The sequence below is a fragment of the Pezoporus flaviventris genome, unplaced genomic scaffold, assembly GCF_033815535.1.
Source record: "Pezoporus flaviventris isolate CSIRO_AGI_PZ_B2104156 unplaced genomic scaffold, CSIRO_AGI_Pfla_v1 ptg000554l, whole genome shotgun sequence".
NCBI lineage: Eukaryota > Metazoa > Chordata > Aves > Psittaciformes > Psittacidae > Pezoporus > Pezoporus flaviventris.
The window spans coordinates 74125-93611 of record NW_026893101.1 but is presented as its reverse complement, the minus strand read 5'-3'; the positions used below and the strand labels follow the sequence as shown (position 1 = coordinate 93611).

At 64.2% G+C, this 19487-nt stretch overlaps 3 protein-coding genes across 3 annotated transcripts; 2 read left to right on the top strand and 1 right to left on the bottom strand.

Annotated features, from left to right (window-relative positions):
- Positions 1 to 662: 662 nt before the first annotated feature.
- On the top strand, positions 663 to 6427 carry CC2D1A (coiled-coil and C2 domain containing 1A). Its single transcript, XM_061443875.1, has 20 exons — positions 663 to 834; positions 1006 to 1228; positions 1348 to 1477; positions 1682 to 1954; positions 2045 to 2117; positions 2200 to 2274; positions 2619 to 2737; positions 2938 to 3010; positions 3107 to 3358; positions 3450 to 3622; positions 3994 to 4116; positions 4307 to 4365; positions 4437 to 4553; positions 4624 to 4697; positions 4814 to 4872; positions 4941 to 4992; positions 5087 to 5186; positions 5278 to 5368; positions 5462 to 5636; positions 6303 to 6427. Exons 1-20 carry the CDS (start codon positions 663 to 665, stop codon positions 6425 to 6427), a joined length of 2538 nt encoding a protein of 845 aa, XP_061299859.1.
- A 182-nt stretch (positions 6428 to 6609) lies between these two features.
- On the top strand, positions 6610 to 11220 carry DCAF15 (DDB1 and CUL4 associated factor 15). The gene is given in 16 exon segments (XM_061443874.1): positions 6610 to 6752; positions 7331 to 7428; positions 7513 to 7648; positions 7744 to 7850; positions 8548 to 8690; positions 8769 to 8939; positions 9026 to 9127; positions 9178 to 9446; positions 9545 to 9640; positions 9849 to 9977; positions 10054 to 10068; positions 10070 to 10140; positions 10216 to 10234; positions 10236 to 10321; positions 10907 to 11022; positions 11122 to 11220. Coding segments are annotated over 16 exon segments (1746 nt in total). The 5' UTR covers positions 6610 to 6620; the 3' UTR covers positions 11178 to 11220.
- Positions 11221 to 11828: 608 nt separating this feature from the next.
- RFX1 (regulatory factor X1) lies at positions 11829 to 18566 on the bottom strand. The gene is given in 18 exon segments (XM_061443878.1): positions 11829 to 12183; positions 12467 to 12509; positions 12599 to 12752; positions 12837 to 13045; positions 13560 to 13709; positions 13806 to 13903; positions 14441 to 14592; positions 14681 to 14790; positions 14886 to 15004; positions 15251 to 15363; positions 15463 to 15582; positions 16344 to 16525; positions 17272 to 17401; positions 17403 to 17639; positions 17722 to 17810; positions 17908 to 17970; positions 18178 to 18269; positions 18366 to 18566. Coding segments are annotated over 18 exon segments (2388 nt in total). The 5' UTR covers positions 18550 to 18566; the 3' UTR covers positions 11829 to 12040.
- Between the last annotated feature and the right edge of the window lie 921 nt (positions 18567 to 19487).

The window sequence follows — 19487 nt, the reverse complement described above, 5'->3', positions numbered from 1 at the left end:
GGGTCCAGCACCGGCATCAGATCCTGAGGGAGGCGGCCCCGGCTCCGCGCCGCGGTTCAGCCCCGGGGGGTTCCCAGCGGCCGGGACCGGAGCCTCCTCCCCTGGGACCGGAGCCTCCTCTCCCGCCGCCTCCGGAGGCATCTGCTTGGCTCTGGGGACGCTGTGCTCACCGGCTGCACCTTGGAGGGGAACCGGCCCCGTCAGCGCCGGCTCCCGGGTGACGGGACCTGGGTTTTGGGCTCTAACGGGCCTGGAAGGACGGTGCCGGAGGGGGGGCGGCGGTTACCGACACCAGGGCGTGAAGCGAGGCGCCCCGTTACCTGCCGCCGGCTCCTTCTTCCTCTTGCCCATCCCTTGCCGCTCGCCTGAGGGGGCAGAACACAAGGAGTGATGAGCACCGTTAACGGGGCCATGATGGGGCCATCAATGGAGCCATTAACAAGACCATTAACGGGGCCGTTGGCCGCCCTCGCCCGGAGCCGGGGCCCAGCTCAGCCCCGCCGCGGCCGGATCGCCACCGCCCTCGGGTCTGAGGCGAAACCAAAGGCGTTTGAAACGGTTTTAACCGGTTTTCACCCATTTTCACCCGTTCCCTGCCCCCGGGGCAGGCGCCATCTTGCCGCCTCACCTCAAGCTTTCCCGCCTTTTTCCCCCCGCTCCCCATGCACTTGCGCGGCGCGGGGCACGCTGGGAGTTGTAGTCTTCCCCCCCCCCCCGCACCACCTCCCGTGGGGGAGCCGCCGTCAAGCGAAGCCGTGCTGATAACGACAGCGGCTTTTGCGACGGCGGCGCACGTAAAGCGCGGCGTGTTGTTGACAGCGGCTGGAGCAGGAAGTGAGCGTGGATCCGGGGGTCGGGATCGGGATGGGATCGAGACGGGATCGGGATCAGGATCAGGATGGGATCGAGACGGGATCGGGATCAGGATGGGACCAGGATGGGATCGGGATGGGATCGGGACGGGATTGGGATCCAGTTAGATCAGGTCTGCCCCTGCTCCAGCAGCTCCCTTGGGAATGGAGGCGATCGAGGCCATGGCTGCTTTGTGCATGAAGGACCCGGAGGAGGAGGAGGAGGGGGCGGATGAAGACGGGCTCATGGTGAGGAATCCTCATCCCAAAAAGGGGCTATTCCCGCTTGGAATGGCGCTAAAGGGGCTCCTGGTGCTCCCCAGGCTGAGCTGCGGGAGGTGCTGGGCAGCGTGGACACACCGGAGCCTGCAGCCAAGGTAGGGATGGGATCCGGAGAGATCCCGAGGAGCCTGGCTTGGTGGAAGGGCCCAGAGGCAGCCCCAGCCCTTTTCATTCCCCATTAGAATGGATCCGGATGGGTCCATCCTGATCCCGGTCCGCAGGTGTCGGCTCCGGAGCTTGGGAACACCGAGGCCTTGCTGCAGGAGCGGGCAGCTCTGTACCGGGCCGCCATCGCCAGCACCAGCCCTGGCCCGCGGCTGCGGCGCTTCCAGAGGGGCCTCAAGGTGAGCCCAAGGGATCCCATAGGAGAGGCTCCATTCCTGCTGGGATCCAGCCCTTGGGGATCATGGCCCTGGGGTGCTCCTTCAGTTTCTGGCCCTTTCCTCCCCGTCCCTTCTTGGTTTCCCTCCAGGCTTCCCCTTCCCATGAGTTATCCCATGGGATTTGGGGGGCGAGGATGGGACTGAGCCCCTCTGTGCCCCCCGCAGACGCTGGAGGCGATGCTGGAATGCGTCAGGAAGGGAAAACCCATCCAGGAGGATGAAATTCCCCCTCCAGTGGCGCTGGGAAGGGCTCCGGGCCCCCCCCCGGTGCCCCCTTCCCCCCCAGAGGAGGTTTCCAGGCTGGATGCGGCCGCATCCCAACGGATCCAGCATTCCCAGGAGCTCCGGAGCCGCCAGCACCAATACAAGGTCTTGGCTCTCCAGGCCAAGCGCAGCGGGGACATGGCCACGGCCACCAAATGCTATCGGGAGGCGAAGGTACGGCACCGGCACGTCCGGAATTCTGCTTGGATTGGGCTTCCCATGGGAATGCCAGGGGGGTTTGCTCTTTGCGCTTTGCTCTGGCAGAGGTTTGATGCTCTCCTGGATGCTGTGGCCAAGGGGCAGCCGGTGGAGCCCAGCCTCGTGCCGCCACCTCCTGGTAAATCCCGGTGCTCCCGGTGGCATTCCCGGTGGCATTCCCGGTGCTCCTCGGGCCGGATCCATCCCTCCCATCCCCACAGATCCACTCCCGGAGGAGCCGGAGCCGCATCCCACTGCGGAGCCAGAGGCCAAACCAGCTTCTCCTTCCAGTGCAGGTCAGAGCCCTGACACCCCTGCCCCATAGCAGGGTGCTGGGACACCCTAAAGCCAGGCTGGGAATATTGGGGCTGTCCAGCCTGGAGAAGAGAAGGCTCCGGGATTAGGATGCTCCAGGCTGGGATGCTCCATCTCTGCAGAGTCGGAGCTCCCTGCTCTAGTGCAAAGTGCCCATAGGGCCTGGATGCACTTTAACCTCCCTTCCCCCCCATCCCCATTCCCATCCCCATCCCCATCCCATACCCATCCAATACCCATCCCCATTCCCATCCCCATCCCACTCCCATCCCCATCCCACTCCCATCCCATCCCCATTCCCATCCCATCCCCATTCCCGTCCCAGGCTCCGGGGCCGTGCTCCCAGCGCTGCAGCTCCGGATGCGCCGCTACGAGGAAGCGGCGGCAGCGGCCGGCATGCGGGGGGACGCGCGCAAGGCCCGGATGCATGAGCGCATTGTGAAGGTACCGAAGCCCCTGGAGCGCTCTCAGCTCCCGCCTCCCAATTGGTTAATGAGCAATTAACATTGATTAATTATAATAGAACTAAAAAGTAATGTTTTAATTTCCACCCCCATCACATCCCATCCTCATCCCAACCCATAATTAATTAATTATAAATAATCGTTATAACAACATTGATAATATTGGATATTATTCTCCAGCAATACCAAGAGGCCATCCGGGCCCACACCACCGGGAAACCCGTGGATCTCTCGGAGCTTCCTGTTCCTCCAGGTACCATTCCCGGTTTCCCCCCATCCGTGGGTGCATCCCGGCGAGGATCCGCATCCCATTGGCGCCATTCCTGGGGTTTTCCCACCGCTTTCCCAGGTTTCCAGCCCATCCATGGCACGAATGCAGGCGGGGAGCGGAGCATGGCGGCAGTGCTGGAGCAGGCACTGAGGCTTGTGGGGCAGGAGGAGCACGAGGGGGAGGATGGAGCCAAGGAGTTGCTGATCCCGGCACAGATCCCGGCCCATCCCAGTGCCACCAGCGGCCGTTCCCAGCCCCAGCAGCTGCCCCCATCCGGAGACATGGATGTGACCGGAGCAACCAGAGCAGCTACCAAAGCCGGCAGCAGAGGTACCGGGAATGGCTGTGGTGGGAGTGGGGCTGGGGCTGGAGGCAAAGTGTGGCCCCCACCTTGCTTGTTCCCCCTCTCCTGCCTCCCCAGCCCAGCAGCAGCTTCGCTTCCTGCAATCCCGGCGGGAGCAGCTCCTGGAAGCTGCTCTGGGATCCAAGCGCCGTGGGGACCTGGAGGGGGCGAAGCTGTTCCTGCGCCGGGCCAAAGCGCTGGAGCCGGCGCTGGAGGCCTCGCGCCGCGGCCTTCCTGTGGACATCAGCAAGGTCAGGGGGGCAATGAGCCCCCTGAGATCCCCCTGCATCCTGTCAGCATCCCACTGCATCCCATCCCCATCCCACTGCATTGCATCCCCATCCCACTGCATCGCATACCCATCCCATCCCATTGCATCCCATCCCTATCCCACTGCATCCCATCCCCATCCCATCCCATCCCACTGCATCCTATCCCACTGCATCCCATCCCCATTCCATCCCACTGAATCCCATCCCATCCCACTGCATCCTATCCCACTGAATCCCATCCCCATCCCATCCCACTGCATCCCATCCCATCCCACTGCATCCTATCCCACTGCATCCCATCCCCATCCCACCCCCCTCCCATCCCCACCCATTGGCTCCCTGTGCCACAGGTGCCGGAGGCGCCGGGATTCCCGGAGTTCTTCCTGCTGGAACCGCGCTCTGGCGCCAGGATCCCGCCGGAAGCGGCTGCACGGTTCCTGGAGCTGCTGCGGCTGCTCCGGCGCCAGCACGAGGTGAGGAGGAGGGAGGGGGAGTGAGGAGGAAGGAAACAAGCGGCTTCCTTCCTGCTTCCTCCCTGCTTCCCTTTTCCCCCCTTCTCCCTCTGCTTCCTCCCTTCTCCTCCCATTTATTTCCCCCTTTATTCCTCCCTTTTCCCTCCTCCTTTTCCCATTTTTCCCCCCTCCCTCCCCTTCCTGATCCCAGATCTGCCTCAGTCACTCCAAGCAATTCACTCAACTGGGAAACCTCACGGAGACGACCAAGTGAGTGCATCCGGAGCTGGAGCCGGAGCCGCTCCGGAGCTGCTGCTCATCCGGGACCACATTCCCGGCAGGTTCGAGGCGCTGGCTCAGGAATGCCGCCGGAGCCTGGAGCTGCTCCAACGGGCTCATGCCGCTGGCGCCCCGGTGCCGCGGCACCACCAGGAGCAGCGAACCTTCACCACTATCAGGTACCGCAGCCCCGGCCCCTGCGGCTCCAGCGCCGCCGCTCGTGTTCCAATGGGATCCTGGCATTCCCAGGAGCTTCCCGGAGCTGAGCCCCAGCGACCTGGAGCTGGCCATAATGAAGGGGATGAACCTCCCGGCACCACAGGGTGAGCCTCGATGGAGCCGGTGCAGGGAGAGGGAGAATCCTCATGGACTGGGGGGGATCCCAAGGGAAAAGGCGTCCCTGCCCCGGGGACTGGAGGATCCCATTCCATGATTCCAGGTTTGGCTCCCAAGGACCTGGACACGTCAGTGCGGTTCGAGTTCCCACATCCCAGCGTGGTGAGTGGGGGTCCCAGAGCCCCAAGCCGGAGCCTTGGGACCATCCAGGTCTGATGCTCCCATTGCAGGAGGAGCCCCAGCGGGACAAAACAGCCACTGTGAAGAGCACGGATTGTCCTGGTAACCGGCACTGGGCCTCCCCTGCCCCATAGCGCAGCCCCCCCGTGCCCAAGTCCCCCCATTCCCAGCCCCACATCCTGCTGTGCCGGTGCAGAGTTCCGGGAGCGGTTCCGGCTCCGGCTGCTCCGAGGGCACCGGGGGCTGCGCCGTGTCCTGCGCTCCAAAGGCATCAAGTTCGAGGTGACCCACAAGGGGTAAGAGATGGGGAGACCCCCCTAGACCCCGTTTCCCCTCCCCACATCCTCCTGCCTCTTCCCAATCCCCATTCCTGATCCCCGATCCCAGGGGACTCTTCAAGCCTGACCGCATCCTGGGCTCGGCCTCGCTGCGCTTGGATGCGCTGGAGACCACGTGTGAGGTCCGGGAGGTGCTGGAGGTGAATGGTGGGATCCGAGCTGGGGGGAGTCATGCAGGGCTTCCCACCCCATTCCCACTTCCCACCGGGAATGTTCCCCCCCACAATTCCCAGCTCCTGGATGGACGGCGCCGCACCGGTGGGACCCTGGAGGTGCTGGTACGTCTGCGGGAGCCACTGGGAGCGCCGGAGCTGCGGCCGCGCACCGAGCCCTGGCTGGTGATCCAGGCACCAGGAACTGCTGGGAATGGCAGGGAACAGCGCCGGGAACGGCACTGGGAACAGGCAAGTGTGGGATGCGATCGGTCCCTGTGGCCTTGTGTGACCCCGCTCCCCCTTCCCGCGTCCCCTTCCTGCTTCCCCCTTCCCACATTTCCTTCCCTTTTCCCCCTTCTCTTCCCCACTGACCTCTCCGGCTCCCCCCTCCCATTGATCCCATCCCTGTGCTGGCGTTGAGAGCTCTGAGGGCAAGCGGAAGGGGCCCCCTCCCGTGCCACCCCCCCCCAGCACCCATGGGACCCCACCTTCCCACAGGATGCAGCCAAGGAGCCGCTTTACAAGAGAAACCTGGTGCAGAACGAGGTGGGGGCGGCTCCCGGGGGGGGCACTTTGGGGGGATTCCCCATTCTCCCCCCATTCCCTCCCATTATTCCCGCATTTCCTCCTATTCCCCCCCCCCCCCATTTCCCCCTCTTTCCCCCCCTCTTTTCCAGCTCCAGAAGCTCCATGGATGAGCCCCCCCCGGCGCTGCAGTGACAATCACAGGGACTGGAGCTGCTCCAGCCCCCCCATAAGCACTTTGCCCCCCCCTTGTCGTCCCCCCCCCCCCAAGTGCCTGCCCCGGGGGGCGCGGGGGGGGCCTGGGGCTCCTTCTGCATCCTCACACGTGACTCTATAAAGGTTTTAAGGCAAAAAACCGCGGGTTTTGGTCAATCCCCCCCCAAATCCTGGGCAGCATCTCCCCGTCGCTATGGCAACGGCTCCCCCACCCCGCCGATGCCTCGTCTCCATGGCAACCGCGCCAAGAGCGGACGGGCGGGAGGCCGAGCCAATCGCTGCGTGCGCGCCGCCGGGCGCTGAGTCCCCATTGGTCCGCGCCCTGGGGATTGTCAGCAGCGGCGGGCCAACGGGATCGGAGGCGGCAGCCTCGCTCCGCCGGCTCGCCCAATGAGAGGCGCGGGCGGTGGCGTGGCGGCCAATGGGGGAGCGGCGGGGGCGGGCGGTGTCGGGGGGGGCGGGGGCGCTCCGGAAGAGGAGGGGGGGCCGGGGGAAAATGGCGCCGAGCTCGAACGCGGAGCGCGGCGGCGGCGGCGGCGGCGGGAGGCGGGGCCCGGGGGGAGCCGCGGCCGGAAGCGGGGCCCGCGCGCGCCGGGAGCACCTCCTGCGGCAGCTGCAGCGCGGCAGGGTCAGCGCGGGGGCATGGGGGGGGAAGGGGGCACGGGGTGCTCCGTGCCACAGGGCAGGGCAGTGGGGCTACAGCGTGGTGCTATGGGGCGCTGTGGGGTGCTATGGGGTGCCATGGGGCAGCAATGGAGTGCTATGGGATAGCAATGGAGTGGTATGGGATAGCAATGGAGTGGTATGGGATAGCAATGGGGTGCTATGGACAGCAGTGGGGCACTATGGGCAGCAAAAGGGTGCTGTGGAGCAGCAGTGGTGCTCTATGGGATAGCAGTGGGTCTCTATGGGATAGCAATGGGGTGCTATGGACAGCAATGGGGCACTATGGGCAGCAATGGGACACTATGGAGCAGCAATAGGGTGCTATGGAGCAGCAATAGGGTGCTATGGAGCAGCAATGGGGTACTGTGGAGCAGCTATGGGGCAGCAATGGGGGACTATGGAGCAGCAATGGGACTCTATGGGACAGCAGTGGGGTGCTATGCACAGCAATGGAGTGCTATGGGGCTCTATGGGATAGCAGTGGGGTGCTATGGGCAGCAAAGGGTGCTATGTGACAGCAATGCATCCTGTACGCCACAGCTCTATGGGCAGCTCTCGCCAAGGCTCTTCAGGAAGCTGCCGCCGCGCGTCTGCGTCTCCCTCAAGAGCATCGTGGATGAGGAGCTGCTGCGTGTGGGGTGAGGCTGGGGGGGCTCCCCATGTGTCCCCACCCCATGTCCCCCCCTGTACCCCCCCCATCGCCCCCCATGTCCCCCCTCCAGGCACATCTTCCTGGGCTTCTCCAAGTGCGGCCGCTACGTCCTCTCCTACACCAGCAACAGCAGCGATGATGATCTCTCCTTCTACATCTACCACCTGTACTGGTGGGAGTTCAACGTCCACAGCAAGCTCAAGCTGGTACCGCCCCCCCAGCGCACCCATGGACACGCACCCCTGGGGATGGGGGTTTTGGGGTGTCCCCCCCACCCCAGCTCATCCCCCGCCCCCCATAGGTGCGTCAGGTCCGGCTCTTCCAGGACGAGGAGATTTACAGCGATCTCTACTTGACCGTGTGCGAGTGGCCGAGCGACACCGCCAAGGTCATCGTGTTCGGCTTCAAGTGAGCCCGCCTGGGGGTCGTCATCCTCATCCCCATCCATCTGTCTGCATCCCTGCCTTCATGCCCATTCTCATCCCTATCATCTTCATCCCCATCCCCATCCATCTGCATCCCTGTGTTCATCCCCATCCTCATACCTGTCCTCATCCATCTTCATCCCCATCTTCATCCCTATCTTCATCCCCATCCTCATCCCCATCCCCATCCATCTTCATCCCCATCCATCTCCATCCCCATCCTCATCCTTATCCCCAACATCTTCATGCCCGTCACTATCCATCTGTTTTCACTCCCGTCTTCATCTTCATCATCATTTCGATCCCCATCAGTGTGCATCCCTATTTTCATCCCCATCCTCATCCCTATCCCCAGCATCTTCATTCCCTTCATCTTCATCCCATGTTCATCTCTGTCATCATCATCATTTCCATCCCCATCCATCTATCTCATCCCTGTCTCCATCCTCAGTGCCATCCCGGTTTTCATCCCCATTGCCCTGCCCATCAGCATCCTCACCTCCATGCCTCTTTTCATCCCCATCCATCTATCTTCATCGCCATCTACTTTGCCATCCTCATCCTCTTTCTCATCCCCATTTTCATCCCCATCCCTATCTCCATCCCCACCCCCACCATCACCCCCATCCCTGCCCCCATCTCCATCCTCACCCCCCTCCTCTTCCTCCTTCTCCCCCCAGCACCCGCTCGGCCACGGGGCTGCTCCTCAACATGATGATGCTGAGCGACGAGAACCACCGTGACATCTACATCAGCATCGTGGCCACGCCAGCACCGCTGCACTGCGCTGTGTGCCGGGCCGCGGCACTGCCGCCGGCACCCGGTGAGCGCCAATACCCCCGGTGAGAGCCAGTACCCCGCCACCCCTGGTGCCGGTGCTGAGGCTCTGCTCCCCCTGCAGGCGCCGGCGCCCGACAGTGCCTGTGCCATGGCTTCATGCTGCACACCAAGTACCAGGTCGTGTACCCCTTCCCCACCTTCCAGCCCGCCTTCCAGCTCAAGCGGGACCACGTCGTGCTGCTCAACACCAGCTACTCCCTCGTGGCCTGTGCCGTGGCCGTGCGTGCCGCCGGTGGGGCCCCCCCCGGACCCACAGACCCCAACCAGACCCCCCCCCCCCCAACCCACCCCCCTTTCACCCTCCCCATCCCATTGCAGGCGATGCCAGCTCCTCCCAGATCCTCTATGGGCACCGGAGCCCCCCGGCACCGGCGCCCCCCCAGGCCCCAGAGGAGGGGCTAGAACGGGACCCGGGGTGCAGCACCCGGCGGGGGGGGCACCGGCTCCAGCCCCCTCCCCATCGCCAGCAGTGGCCAAAGCAAAGGAGTTCGTGGCCGATCTCTTCCGCCGCGCCAAGGGGACCCCGGGGCTGGGGGGGGACGAGGATGAGGATGAGGACGGCGCCATCGGCACCCCCGAGGGGCCCTCCCTGCCCTCCACCACCCCCCCACCAGTGCTGGGGCGCTGCCCCCCCACCCCACGTCCCCCCAGGCCATGGGACCCCCCCCGGGCCCCTGAGCCCGGGTACATCAACTACACCCAACTGCGCTATGTGCTGGAGCCTGGCCCAGCTGAGAGGGTGAGCACAGGCATGGACCCCCATTGATTTTGGGGTTCCCCATTGATTTTGGGGTCCCTCATTGATTTTGGGGTCCCTCCATTGATTTTGGGGTCCCCCCAGAGCTGGAGGACGACAAGATCTCGCTGCCCTTCCTGGTGACCGACCTGCGTGGCCGCAGCCTGAAGCCGCTCAAGGAGCGAGCAGTGGCACCGGTGGGTGCCATTGGGGGGGGTCCCCTGTGGGACCCTATTCCCATTCCTGTTCCCTACTCTGTCCCTATTCCTTTTCCTTTTCCCATTCCCTTTCTCATTCCTGTTCCCATTCTCCTTCCCATTCCTGTTCCCATTCCAATTCCCATTCCCTATTCCTGTTCCCATTTCCCGTTCCAATTCCCATTCCCGCTCCTATTCCCATTCCCAGGAGCAGTTCCTGGCTGTGGAGCAGCTCACGCTGGACTTCGAGTACGTCATCAATGAGGTCATTCGCCACGACGCAGCCTGGGCCCGGCAGTTCTGCTCCTTCAGCGACTATGACATCGTCATCCTCGAGGTGGGGACCCCCCTGTTCCCCCCATGGCATCCCTGTGGCCCCCATCGCCCCCCATCACCGCTCTTTGTCCCCCCAGGTTTGCCCTGAGACCAAACCAGGTTGTCATCAACATTGGGCTCCTGCTCCTGGGCCTTCCCCTCCCCGGTGAGGAGGGACAATTGAGGTGAGGGGGGGACACAGACACCCCCAAACCCCCCCCTCCCCCCCCACTGACCCCCCCCCTTTGCCCCCCCCCCAGACCAAAGACCTACCACACCCAGCCTGAAGGTGGCCTGGGACCTCAACACTGGCGCCTTCGTCACCGTCGGCGTCGGGGACCTCACTGAGGTCAAGGGGCAGACGAGGTGGGGGGGGCTTGGGGTTTAGGGCAGTTGTGGGGCAATTTGGGGGCATCTTTGAAGGTTTGGGGGCAGTTTTGGGTGGTTTGGGGGCAATATGATGGGGGGGGGGGGTTGGGGCAGTTATGGGGCAATTTGGGGGAGTTTTGGGACATCTTTGGAGGGCTTTTGGGCAGTTTTGGAGCAATATGATGGGTTTGGGGGAAATTTGATGGGTTTGGGGCAGGGTTGGGGCCATTCTGACACTGTGGGTGCATTTGGGGGCAATTTACTTGGGATTGGGAAAAATCTAGGGGGTGATAGGTCAATTTGGGGGCAATTTGGGTAGATGTGGGGGCAATGGGTGGAGATTTTAGGCATATTGGGTGGGTTTTAGGGTAATTTGTGTGGATATGAGGCAATTTGGTTGGATTTCGGGCAGTTTGGGTGGAGTTGGGGCAAGCTGGGTGGGCACGGGGACAATCTGGGGGCAATTTGGGGAAGCTTTGCGGCCGTTGTGGAGCATCGGGCGCCGCGATGGAGGGGGAGGGGTCGAGCCTTAGCCCCGCCCCTTTCCCCGATGACTCCGCCCCTTCCCCCGGCGCCCTCCAGCGGCAGCGTCTGGAGCGGGTACCGCAAGGGCTGCGTGGACACGGTCATGCGCTGGCTCGTGCCCGAGAGCAGCGCGCGCTACGTGAACCGGATGACGAACGAGGCCCTGCACAAAGGTGGGGGAGGGGCGGGGGGAGGGGCGAGGACCCATCCCTCCCCCCCCTATAATAAAACCCCCACCTTCAACCCCCCCTCCCGCCCCTCCCCCCCCCCAGGTTGCTCCCTGAAGGTGCTGGCGGACAACGAGCGCTACACGTGGATCGTGCTGTAGGGGGGGGAGGGGCCAAAAAGGGGTGGGGAAGGGCCGAGGGGGGGGAATCCTGCCCCCTCACCCCCCCGACCCACCCCCCCCCCCGCTCGCGTTTATTTGTATTTTGTTGTTATTTTTTTGTTTCACGTTCACGTTGATGGGGAGGAGGGGGGCGCGGCGCCCCTCCCCCACCCCGCAATAAACCCGCGTTGCCCCGTTCGCGGGGGGGGTTTGATTGGGGGGGGAGGGGCGGCGCAGGGAGGGGGCGGGGCTTAAAGACCACGTGGGTTTTATTCCGTTTAGAAAGAACTACAAAAGGTAGAAAACAGCGTGGGGGGAGGGGCGGGGGGAGGGGCACACACAGGGGGGGGCACAGGGGTGTCCCCACCCTCCCCCCCCAAAGGCTCTTTGTCACGATAGAGGCCACAAACAGAGACACCTCCCCCACGCCACCCCCCGGGGGGGTCCCGCGCGCGGGGTCGGGGAGGGGCGTGGGGTACAAAAGCGCAGCTCGAATGCGGGGGGGAGGGGCTGAAGCGCTGAGGGGCGAGGGGGGAGGGGCCCTCATGTGGGGGGCGGGGTTGGCACTGGGAGGGTTCCCCCCACCCCGCGGTGTTTGTGCCCCTTCCCCCTTCTCCCTCCCGCCCCAAAGGGTCCCGACGTCACCCTCCCCCACAGGGGAGGAGGGGCCATCCCCAAACCCCCGGGTCCCTTCCCGCCCCTCCCCCGCCCCCGGGGGGGGGCTTTGGCACGATCCCGGCTTAAGGCACATTGACACCGCCCCCATTCCCCCCTCCCCTCCCCCCCCTAGGGTGGGGGCGGGGGGAGGGGCGGGGCGGGGGGAGGGGCAGCAGGGGGGCGGGGTCCCGGGCGGGGCGGGGCCCTCAGCTCGAGGGCAGCGCCTGCACAAAGCGCGGGAGCTTGGGGGGGGGCTCGAGGGGGTCGGGGGGCAGCGCCGGTCCCTCCCCCAGCCCCAGCTCCTGCGGTAGCTCCTCCTCGCTCTCGTCCTCCTCCTCCTCCTCCTCGTCTGGGGGGGGGGCACGGGGTGGGGGGACAGCCGGGACCCCCATCCCCCTCTGGAACACCCCCCATTGCCCCCCCATAGACCCCCCAATAAACCCTCCAATGATCCCCCCAGTACCCCCCATAGGCCCCCCAACCCCCCCATAAACTTCCCATAGCCCCCCCCAGCACTTCCTAATGATCCCCAAAAGCCCCCATAGACCCCTCCATAAACCCATCACTGGCGAGGCAGGGTCACACAGACCCCCAGGAGCCATCAGTAGGCTCCAGGGTTAACACCAACTCACCTTTATCTGGGTCCAGCGAGTTGAGGGAGCTCAGGTTGGCAAACTGGGGGGGGGGGGCAATAGGGGGGGGATGAGGACATCAGACCTCTGCCCCTGCCCCTTTTTACCCCCCACTTTTTGTCCCCCCCTCACCTCGCCCATGACTGCGATGGGGCTCTGCCCGCGGGCCTGCGCCACACGGTGCTCCACCAGGTAGTACATGTACTCGTCGTAGAGCAGGCGGATGAGGTGGAAGGAGCCGAAGCTGGCGGCACTGCGCAGGGTCAGGTCCCGGATCACCATGGAGCTGCAGCACAGAGCACAGCCGTGGGGCAGGCTGTGGGTCTTCGGGGACGTGTGCGGTGCGGTGATATGGAGGGGGGGCACTCACCTGTAGAAGGACCACTTGAGGAGGAAGAGCTTGGCGGCGCGGGGGAACTGGGGGGTCCCGGCGTGGGGCTTGAGGACCCGCCCCACAACTGCATCCAGCCACGCTGCCCACTGCTCCAGTGAGTTCTGCTGCTGCAGCGTCGCCTTAAAGTCCTGCTCCAGGCGCTGCACCACGCGGTCCTCGCAGCGGCAGACCCACGAGGCCTGTTCCTATGGGGCAGTGGCTCAGCCCCACGGCGTGACCCCCGGCAGGACCCAAAGCACCCACCCCAGTGCCACAGCAGCCCCCATCCCCTCCCTAATCCCACCCCAGCCCTATAGAACCCCCACATCCCATTCCCCACCTCGCTTCTCCAGTAGGGTCCCCCCACTGGTCACTCTGCCCCATAGGGTGCTCTGTGTGGTGCTCCATGGGGTGCTCTATGCATCACTTTGGGGCATTTTCTGTGGGGCACTCTGTAGTGCTCTGTGCAGCACTCTATAGGATGCTCTATGTGGCTCTACATCACTCCAGGGTGCTCTGTGGGGAGCCCCACAGGGTGCTCTATAGGGTGCTCTATAGGGCTCTCTATGTGGCTTCTATGGGGCACTCGATGGGGTTCTCTATGGGGCTCTCTATTGGGCACTCTATGGGGCTATGTGCTGCTCCATGGTGCTCTCTATGGGTCTCTCTATGGGGTTCTCTATGGGGCTCCCTATGGGGTGCCCCATGGCTAGGGGGTACCTGGACATTGGCAAAGTCGACGCGGTTGAGGTCGCTGAGCATTTGGTTGATCTGGGCCGTGTTCTGCAGCACCGCACGCGCCGCCTGCGCCAGGTGGTTCAGGGACGTGTAGCGCCGCAGTGTCTGCGCGAAGGCGCTTGCCGCTGCCACCTATGGGGCAGGGCAAGGGGGGGTCAATGGGGTGCTATGGGGAGCCCAACAGCACCAGCCCCAACCCCCCCCTGCCCCACGGCCCCCCTGCGGTACCTTGACGCGCACCATCTCCTCGGGGATGTTCATCATGGCGCTGGTGAGCCACGACTCCAGGCTCTTGGCAAAGTTCCGGATCGCTTGGGTCAAGGCACCTGCGGAGGGGAATGGGGGGGTGACAGTGGGGGGGCTTGGGGGGAGCTTTGGGGTGGTTTAGGGCTGTTTTGGGTGGTTTTGGGTGATTTAGGGCTGTTTTGAGTATATTTGGGTTGGTTTGGGCTGTCACGCACTGGGGATGGGCCGCAGCACGTTTGGGATTAGGATTTGGGGTAATTTAGGGCTGTTTTGGGTGTATTTGTGCTGTTTTGGGTCTGTTTTGGGTGGTTTTGGCAGTGTCACGCACTGGGGATGAGCCGCAGCACATCAGGGATGAGGACTTGGGGTGATTTAGGGTGATGTGGGGCTGTTTTGGGGTGATTTAGGCCTGTTTTGGGGCTGTCACGGACTGGGGATCGGCCGCAGCACGTCAGGGATGAGGATTTGGGGTGATTTGGGGCAGTTCTGGGGTGATTTAGGCCTGTTTCGGGGCTGTCACGCACTGGGGATGGGCCGCAGCACATCGGGGATGAGGATTTGGGGTGATTTGGGGCAGTTCTGTGGTGATTTAGGCCTGTTTCGGGGCTGTCACGCACTGGGGATCGGCCGCAGCACGTCAGGGATGAGGATCTCCACCAGCCCCTGGTAGAGTGCGTGGTCGCAGTCCCGCACCCAGCGCAGCGCCGGCTCCCACTTGCAGAGCGCCACAAGCCGGGCCTGAGGCAGCCGCTTCTCTGCCTCCTCGTGCCTATGGGGGAGCCGTGGGGCAGTGTCATGGGGTGGGGCAACAGGGGGACAAACGGGGGGGGCAGTGGTGGTGCCAGGCCCTCACTCACACGGGACCGGCGGAGCCCTCGCTGGGGGGACTCAGGCTGCAGCGCCAGAACGTTTTCCACAGCGTCTCCACCAGCGTGAACTGGAGGTTGATGAGGACGTCCACCATGGCCTGGGGGGCAAGGGAGGGTCAGGGCGGCTCGGGGGGGTTGGGGTGGGGTTGGGGTGTTTTGGGGTGGTTTTGGGGTGACTTTGGGGTGCCCCCACCTCACAGTGTTCCCGATAGAGAAGCTGGAAAACCTTCAGGTCTTCGGCGCCGGCGCCGTCCGGAAGCGGTTTCTCCATCAGATCCAGGTCTGGGAACTCGGCCAGAGCCCGGGAGGCATCTGTGGGGGGGCAGATGGGGGTTACAGGGGGTTATGGGGTGCTGGGGGGTGTTATAGGGTCAGGGGATTATGGGGTTCAGGGGGTGTTATGGGGTGCAGGGGGTTATGGGGTGCATGGGGATTATGAGGGTGCAGGGGTTGTTATGGGGACACAGAGGGGGTTATGGGGTGCAGGGGAGTTATGGGGTGCAGGGGGTGTTATGGGGTGCAGGGGGGGTTATGGGGCACCGGGGGCCCTGTGCTCACCCAGGAACTGCTGGTACTGCTGGACCTGGCTGCTGATGTCGGTGAGGCCAGGGGGTGCCGCTGCCACTGTAGCACCATTCGTGACTCCTTCCACCTTCTGGATGGGCTTCAGCCTATGGGGGGGGGGCATCAGTGGGTCCGGTTGGGGTTCTCAGTGCTGATGGGGGGGTTGGGAAGGGGTTTGGGGGGGGATGTGGGTCTGAGCCCCTCACCGCTGCTTCTGGGCGAAGGGCTGCTGCCTCATGGCAAGGTGCTGCTGGTCTTCCATGAGCCGCAGCAGCGGAGAGCCGGCCTTGATGCGCAGCCCATAATAGTGGTACTTGGAGTTCCCCCTGGGGGCACACACGGCGTTGGGGGGGGCCGAGGGGGGGATTTGGCGGTCCCGGGGGGGTGTTGGATGTCTCTGGGCTGTGGTGGGGTGCAGTGGGGAGCTATGGAGCACTGTGGGGTGTTATGGGTCGCTGTGGGTCACTATGGGGTGCTGTGGGTCTCTCTATGGGTCGTTATGGGTCGCTATGGGTCTCTATGGATCTCTATGGGTCTCTGTGGGTTGCTATGGGTTGCTATGGATCTCTATGGGTCTCTATGGGTTGCTATAGATTTCTATGGGTTGCTATGGCTCGCTATGGGTCTCTATGGGTCTCTATTTGTTGCTGTGGGTCTCTGTGGGTCTCTATGGGTCGTTATGGGTAGCTACGGGTCTCTATGGGTCTCTCTCTATGGGTCTCTATGAGTTGCTATGGATTTCTATGGGTTGCTATGGCTCGCTATGGGTCTCTATTTGTTGCTATGGGTCTCTGTGGGTCTCTGTGGGTCGTTACGGGTAGCTACGGGTCTCTATGGGTCTCTCTCTATCAGTCTCTATGGGTCGCTGTGGGTCTCTATTTGTTGCTATGGGTCTCTATGGATCTCTACGGGTCTCTATGGGTCTTTCTCTATCAGTCTCTATGGGTCGCTGTGGGTCTCTATTTGTTGCTATGGGTCTCTATGGATCTCTACGGGTCGCTATGGGTCTCTCTACGGGTCATTATGGCTCGCTATGGGTCTCTCTCTGTCGGTCTCTATGGGTCGCTCTAGGTCGCCGTGGCGGTACCTGGTGCCGAGGCGGCGCGTGCGCAGCCCCGGGAACACGGAGCGGATGAGCTTGCCGAAGGAGGCGGCGTTGACGGGCGGCAGCGCCCGGTGCTGGCAGTGCAGGAGGTAGTGGCAGTAGAGGGCGCTGCGGGGCAGGCTCACGCCCTCCGCCCCCTCGTAGTTCTCCAGCAGCCACTGCACCTGCGGGGGGGCAGAGGGGTCACCCCGCAATGACCCCGGAATGACCCCCACAGTGACCCCACAATGACCTCCCCAATGTCAGCACGGTGATCGCGCAATGACCCTGCGATGACCCCAATGACCCCGCAATGACTCCGCAATGACCCCGGAATGACCCCAATGACCCCGCAATGACCCCGGAATGACCTCCACAATGACCCCACAATAACCCCGGAATGACCACAATGACCCCCGCAATGACCCTGCAATGACCACAACGACCCCCCAATGACCCCGCAATGACCCCTCAATGACCCCACAATAACCCTCACAATGACCACAAGGACCCCACAATGACCCTGCAATGACCCCACAATGACCTCCACAATGACCCTACAATAACCCCCAATAACCCCTGACACACCCCAAGTTTCCCATTTTTCCCCCCAAATTCCCCAATTTCTCTTCAAATTTCCCCTTTCCCTAAATTTCCCTTAAATTTCCCATTTTTCTCCCAAAGTTTTTGCATTTTCTACCCAGATTTTCCCATTTCGCCCAAATTTCAAAGGTTTTACCCAAATTCCCCAATTCCCCCTAAATTTCCATTTTCCCCCCAAATTTCCCATTTCCTTCCGATTTTTCCCCTTTTCCTTCCAAATTTCCCATTTTTCCTGACATTTCCCACTTTTATTGCAAATTTTCCCCAATATTTCCACTTTTAGCCCTATTTCCCCACAAATTCCCCATCCCCCCTGGTCCCTGCTCACCGTGGCGGGGGAGGCACGGGTGCTGTGGGAATAGGCCTGGCCGCTCCCCCCCAGCACGTACCCCCCCTGGATGACGAAGGTGCCGGTGCCGGTGCCCGGGGGGCCGCTACTGCCGCTGGTGGCCGCGGGGGGGGGCGGTGCTGGAGGGGGAGGGTGCAGGGGGACCCGCGGGGGGGGTCCCCAAAATCTGCCCCCCTGACACGTAGATGGGGGCGGGGGGGGGCGCAGGGGCCGCGGGGGGGCCCTGCTGGGAGGTGGGGGGAGGGGGGCTCGGCTGCACCGGGGCCCCCCCCGGGCTCTCGTAGTATCCGGTGCCGCTGCTCTGCCCATAGAGAGGGGCCTCGGCGTAGGGGTAGGAACCGGAGCGGCTGCGGGGGGGGACCACAATGAGGGGGGGGAGGATTTGAGGGCCCCCATGGTTTCCCCTGTGGGGGGATCCAGGTCACTCACATGGCACCAGGGGGGGCATAGGAGCCGTCGCTGCCCTCCACGTACGGCACTGGCGTGGGGTACACGTGCACTGGGGGGAGCGCCGCGACCTGAGGGGGGGCGAAAAGGGGGGGTCAGGGGGTGTCGTCCCCCCCCGCACCGCCCATAAGCCACTCGTGCGCCACCCCCCCCCCCACCCGCACTCACCTCCTGGGGGCCTGGCAGGGGGCCGGGCTTGGGGGTCGCGGTGCTGTTGGGAGCTGGGGAGCGCTGGGGGGGGTACAAAGGGGGGGTCAATGGGCAGGGGACACAAAGGGGGGGCGAATGGATTGTACCAATGAGAGGGTATCAATGGGGGGGGATCAATGGGGGTGGGTATCAATGGCGGGGATTAATGGGGGTATTAATGGGGGGGTATCAATTGGGGGGGATTAATGAGGGGGATCAGTGAGGGGGAAACAATGCGGGGGGCCCCACCTGCTGCACCCCAGATGTGGGCCCGGCCGTGGGGGGGCCGGCGGCGGGGGGTGGCGCGGGGCTGCCCTCAGGAACCGGTTCCAGAGCAGCCTCTGGTTTGGGGTGAGAAAGGAGAGAATAGGGGTCAGAGGGACCCAACCCCCGCCTGCCATAACCCCCCCATTGCCCCCCCCCCATCCGGGTCTCACCGGACACTGTGACAACGATGAAGTGCTGGGGGGGGGCGGGCGGGGCCGCGGAGGGTGTGGGGCCTGCCGGGAGCTCCGCCCCGAAGGGGGCGGGGCCGGGAGGGGGAGGGGCCTGCGGCGGTTGCTGGGTCGTGGTCGTCGTGGTGGCGGCCGTCAGCTCGGTGACGTAGGCAGGCGTTGCCATGGCGACGGGGGGCGGGGCCTGCAGAGGGAATGGGGTGTAGAGGGGAGAGAGAGGCTGCTCCGTGATGTCACGGTGATGTCACAGCGCGGGGATAATGACACCGGCCCCTCTCTGCCACTCCCATCGTTGACCTCAGCGCGTTGTGACGTCACGTTATGACATCACAGCTCTCCATCACGGCAGTGGGGCAAGGCTCGGGCTTCAGCACAAGCTCCGCCCGCAGCGACTGACGTCACAGCGCGACGTCAAGGGTCTGCCCCTCCACCGGCTGTTACCAGGTGACGCCAGCACACCCCCCCCCCTCCCGGGAGTGACGTCACGCTTTGACACCAACCCCTGACATCATACACCCCCGTAACGTCAACACCGCCCTCTCGCGCGGAAGGGGGCGTGTCCCTCCCGCCGCGCTCGGCCATTGGCTCCTCCCCTCCACCTCCCAGCCCCCCAACCCCCCCCCCCCCCCCCCACCAGCTCCGCCTCCCCCCATTGGTCCGCCCGCGCACCAATCGCGCCGCAGGCCCCGCCCCCCGCGGCCCGGTCCGGGCTCCATCCCCCCCTCCCCCCGCCCCCCCGCCGTGTCCCGGTCCGGTTCCCGCCCCCCCTCTCCCCGCCGCCATCTTGCCCCGCGCCGCGCGCACGCACCGGGGTCCCGCGGGGCCTCGTCCCGGGGCCGGCTCCGTCTCCACGGCGACCGCGGCAATGGCGCCCTCCGTGTTCCCTCACCGGGGCAACTGTTGCTACCCGCCTCGGCGGCGGGCGGGGCCTCCCGCACCACGCCCCCCGCCCCCGCGCGCCCATTGGTTGACGCCCGCCGCTGCCGCCCGCTGATTGGTAGAAGCCAGCGTCGCTCCCCGCCGGACTCGCCCGGACGCGATCCGATTGGTTGCTGAGAGCGTCCGTCGACGCTTCCTGAGGGCGGGGCCGCGAGGGGAGCTGGC

Bases quoted from the DNA above. Each gene is read 5' to 3' on its own strand.
- CC2D1A (XM_061443875.1), top strand. From the start codon at position 663: ATGCACTTGCGCGGCGCGGGGCACGCTGGGAGTTGTAGTCTTCCCCCC. The intron at 4,873-4,940 runs GTGAGTGGGGGT...CTCCCATTGCAG, and splicing joins AGTTCCCACATCCCAGCGTG to GAGGAGCCCCAGCGGGACAA. The intron at 5,637-6,302 runs GTGTGGGATGCG...AATCCTGGGCAG, and splicing joins ACGGCACTGGGAACAGGCAA to CATCTCCCCGTCGCTATGGC.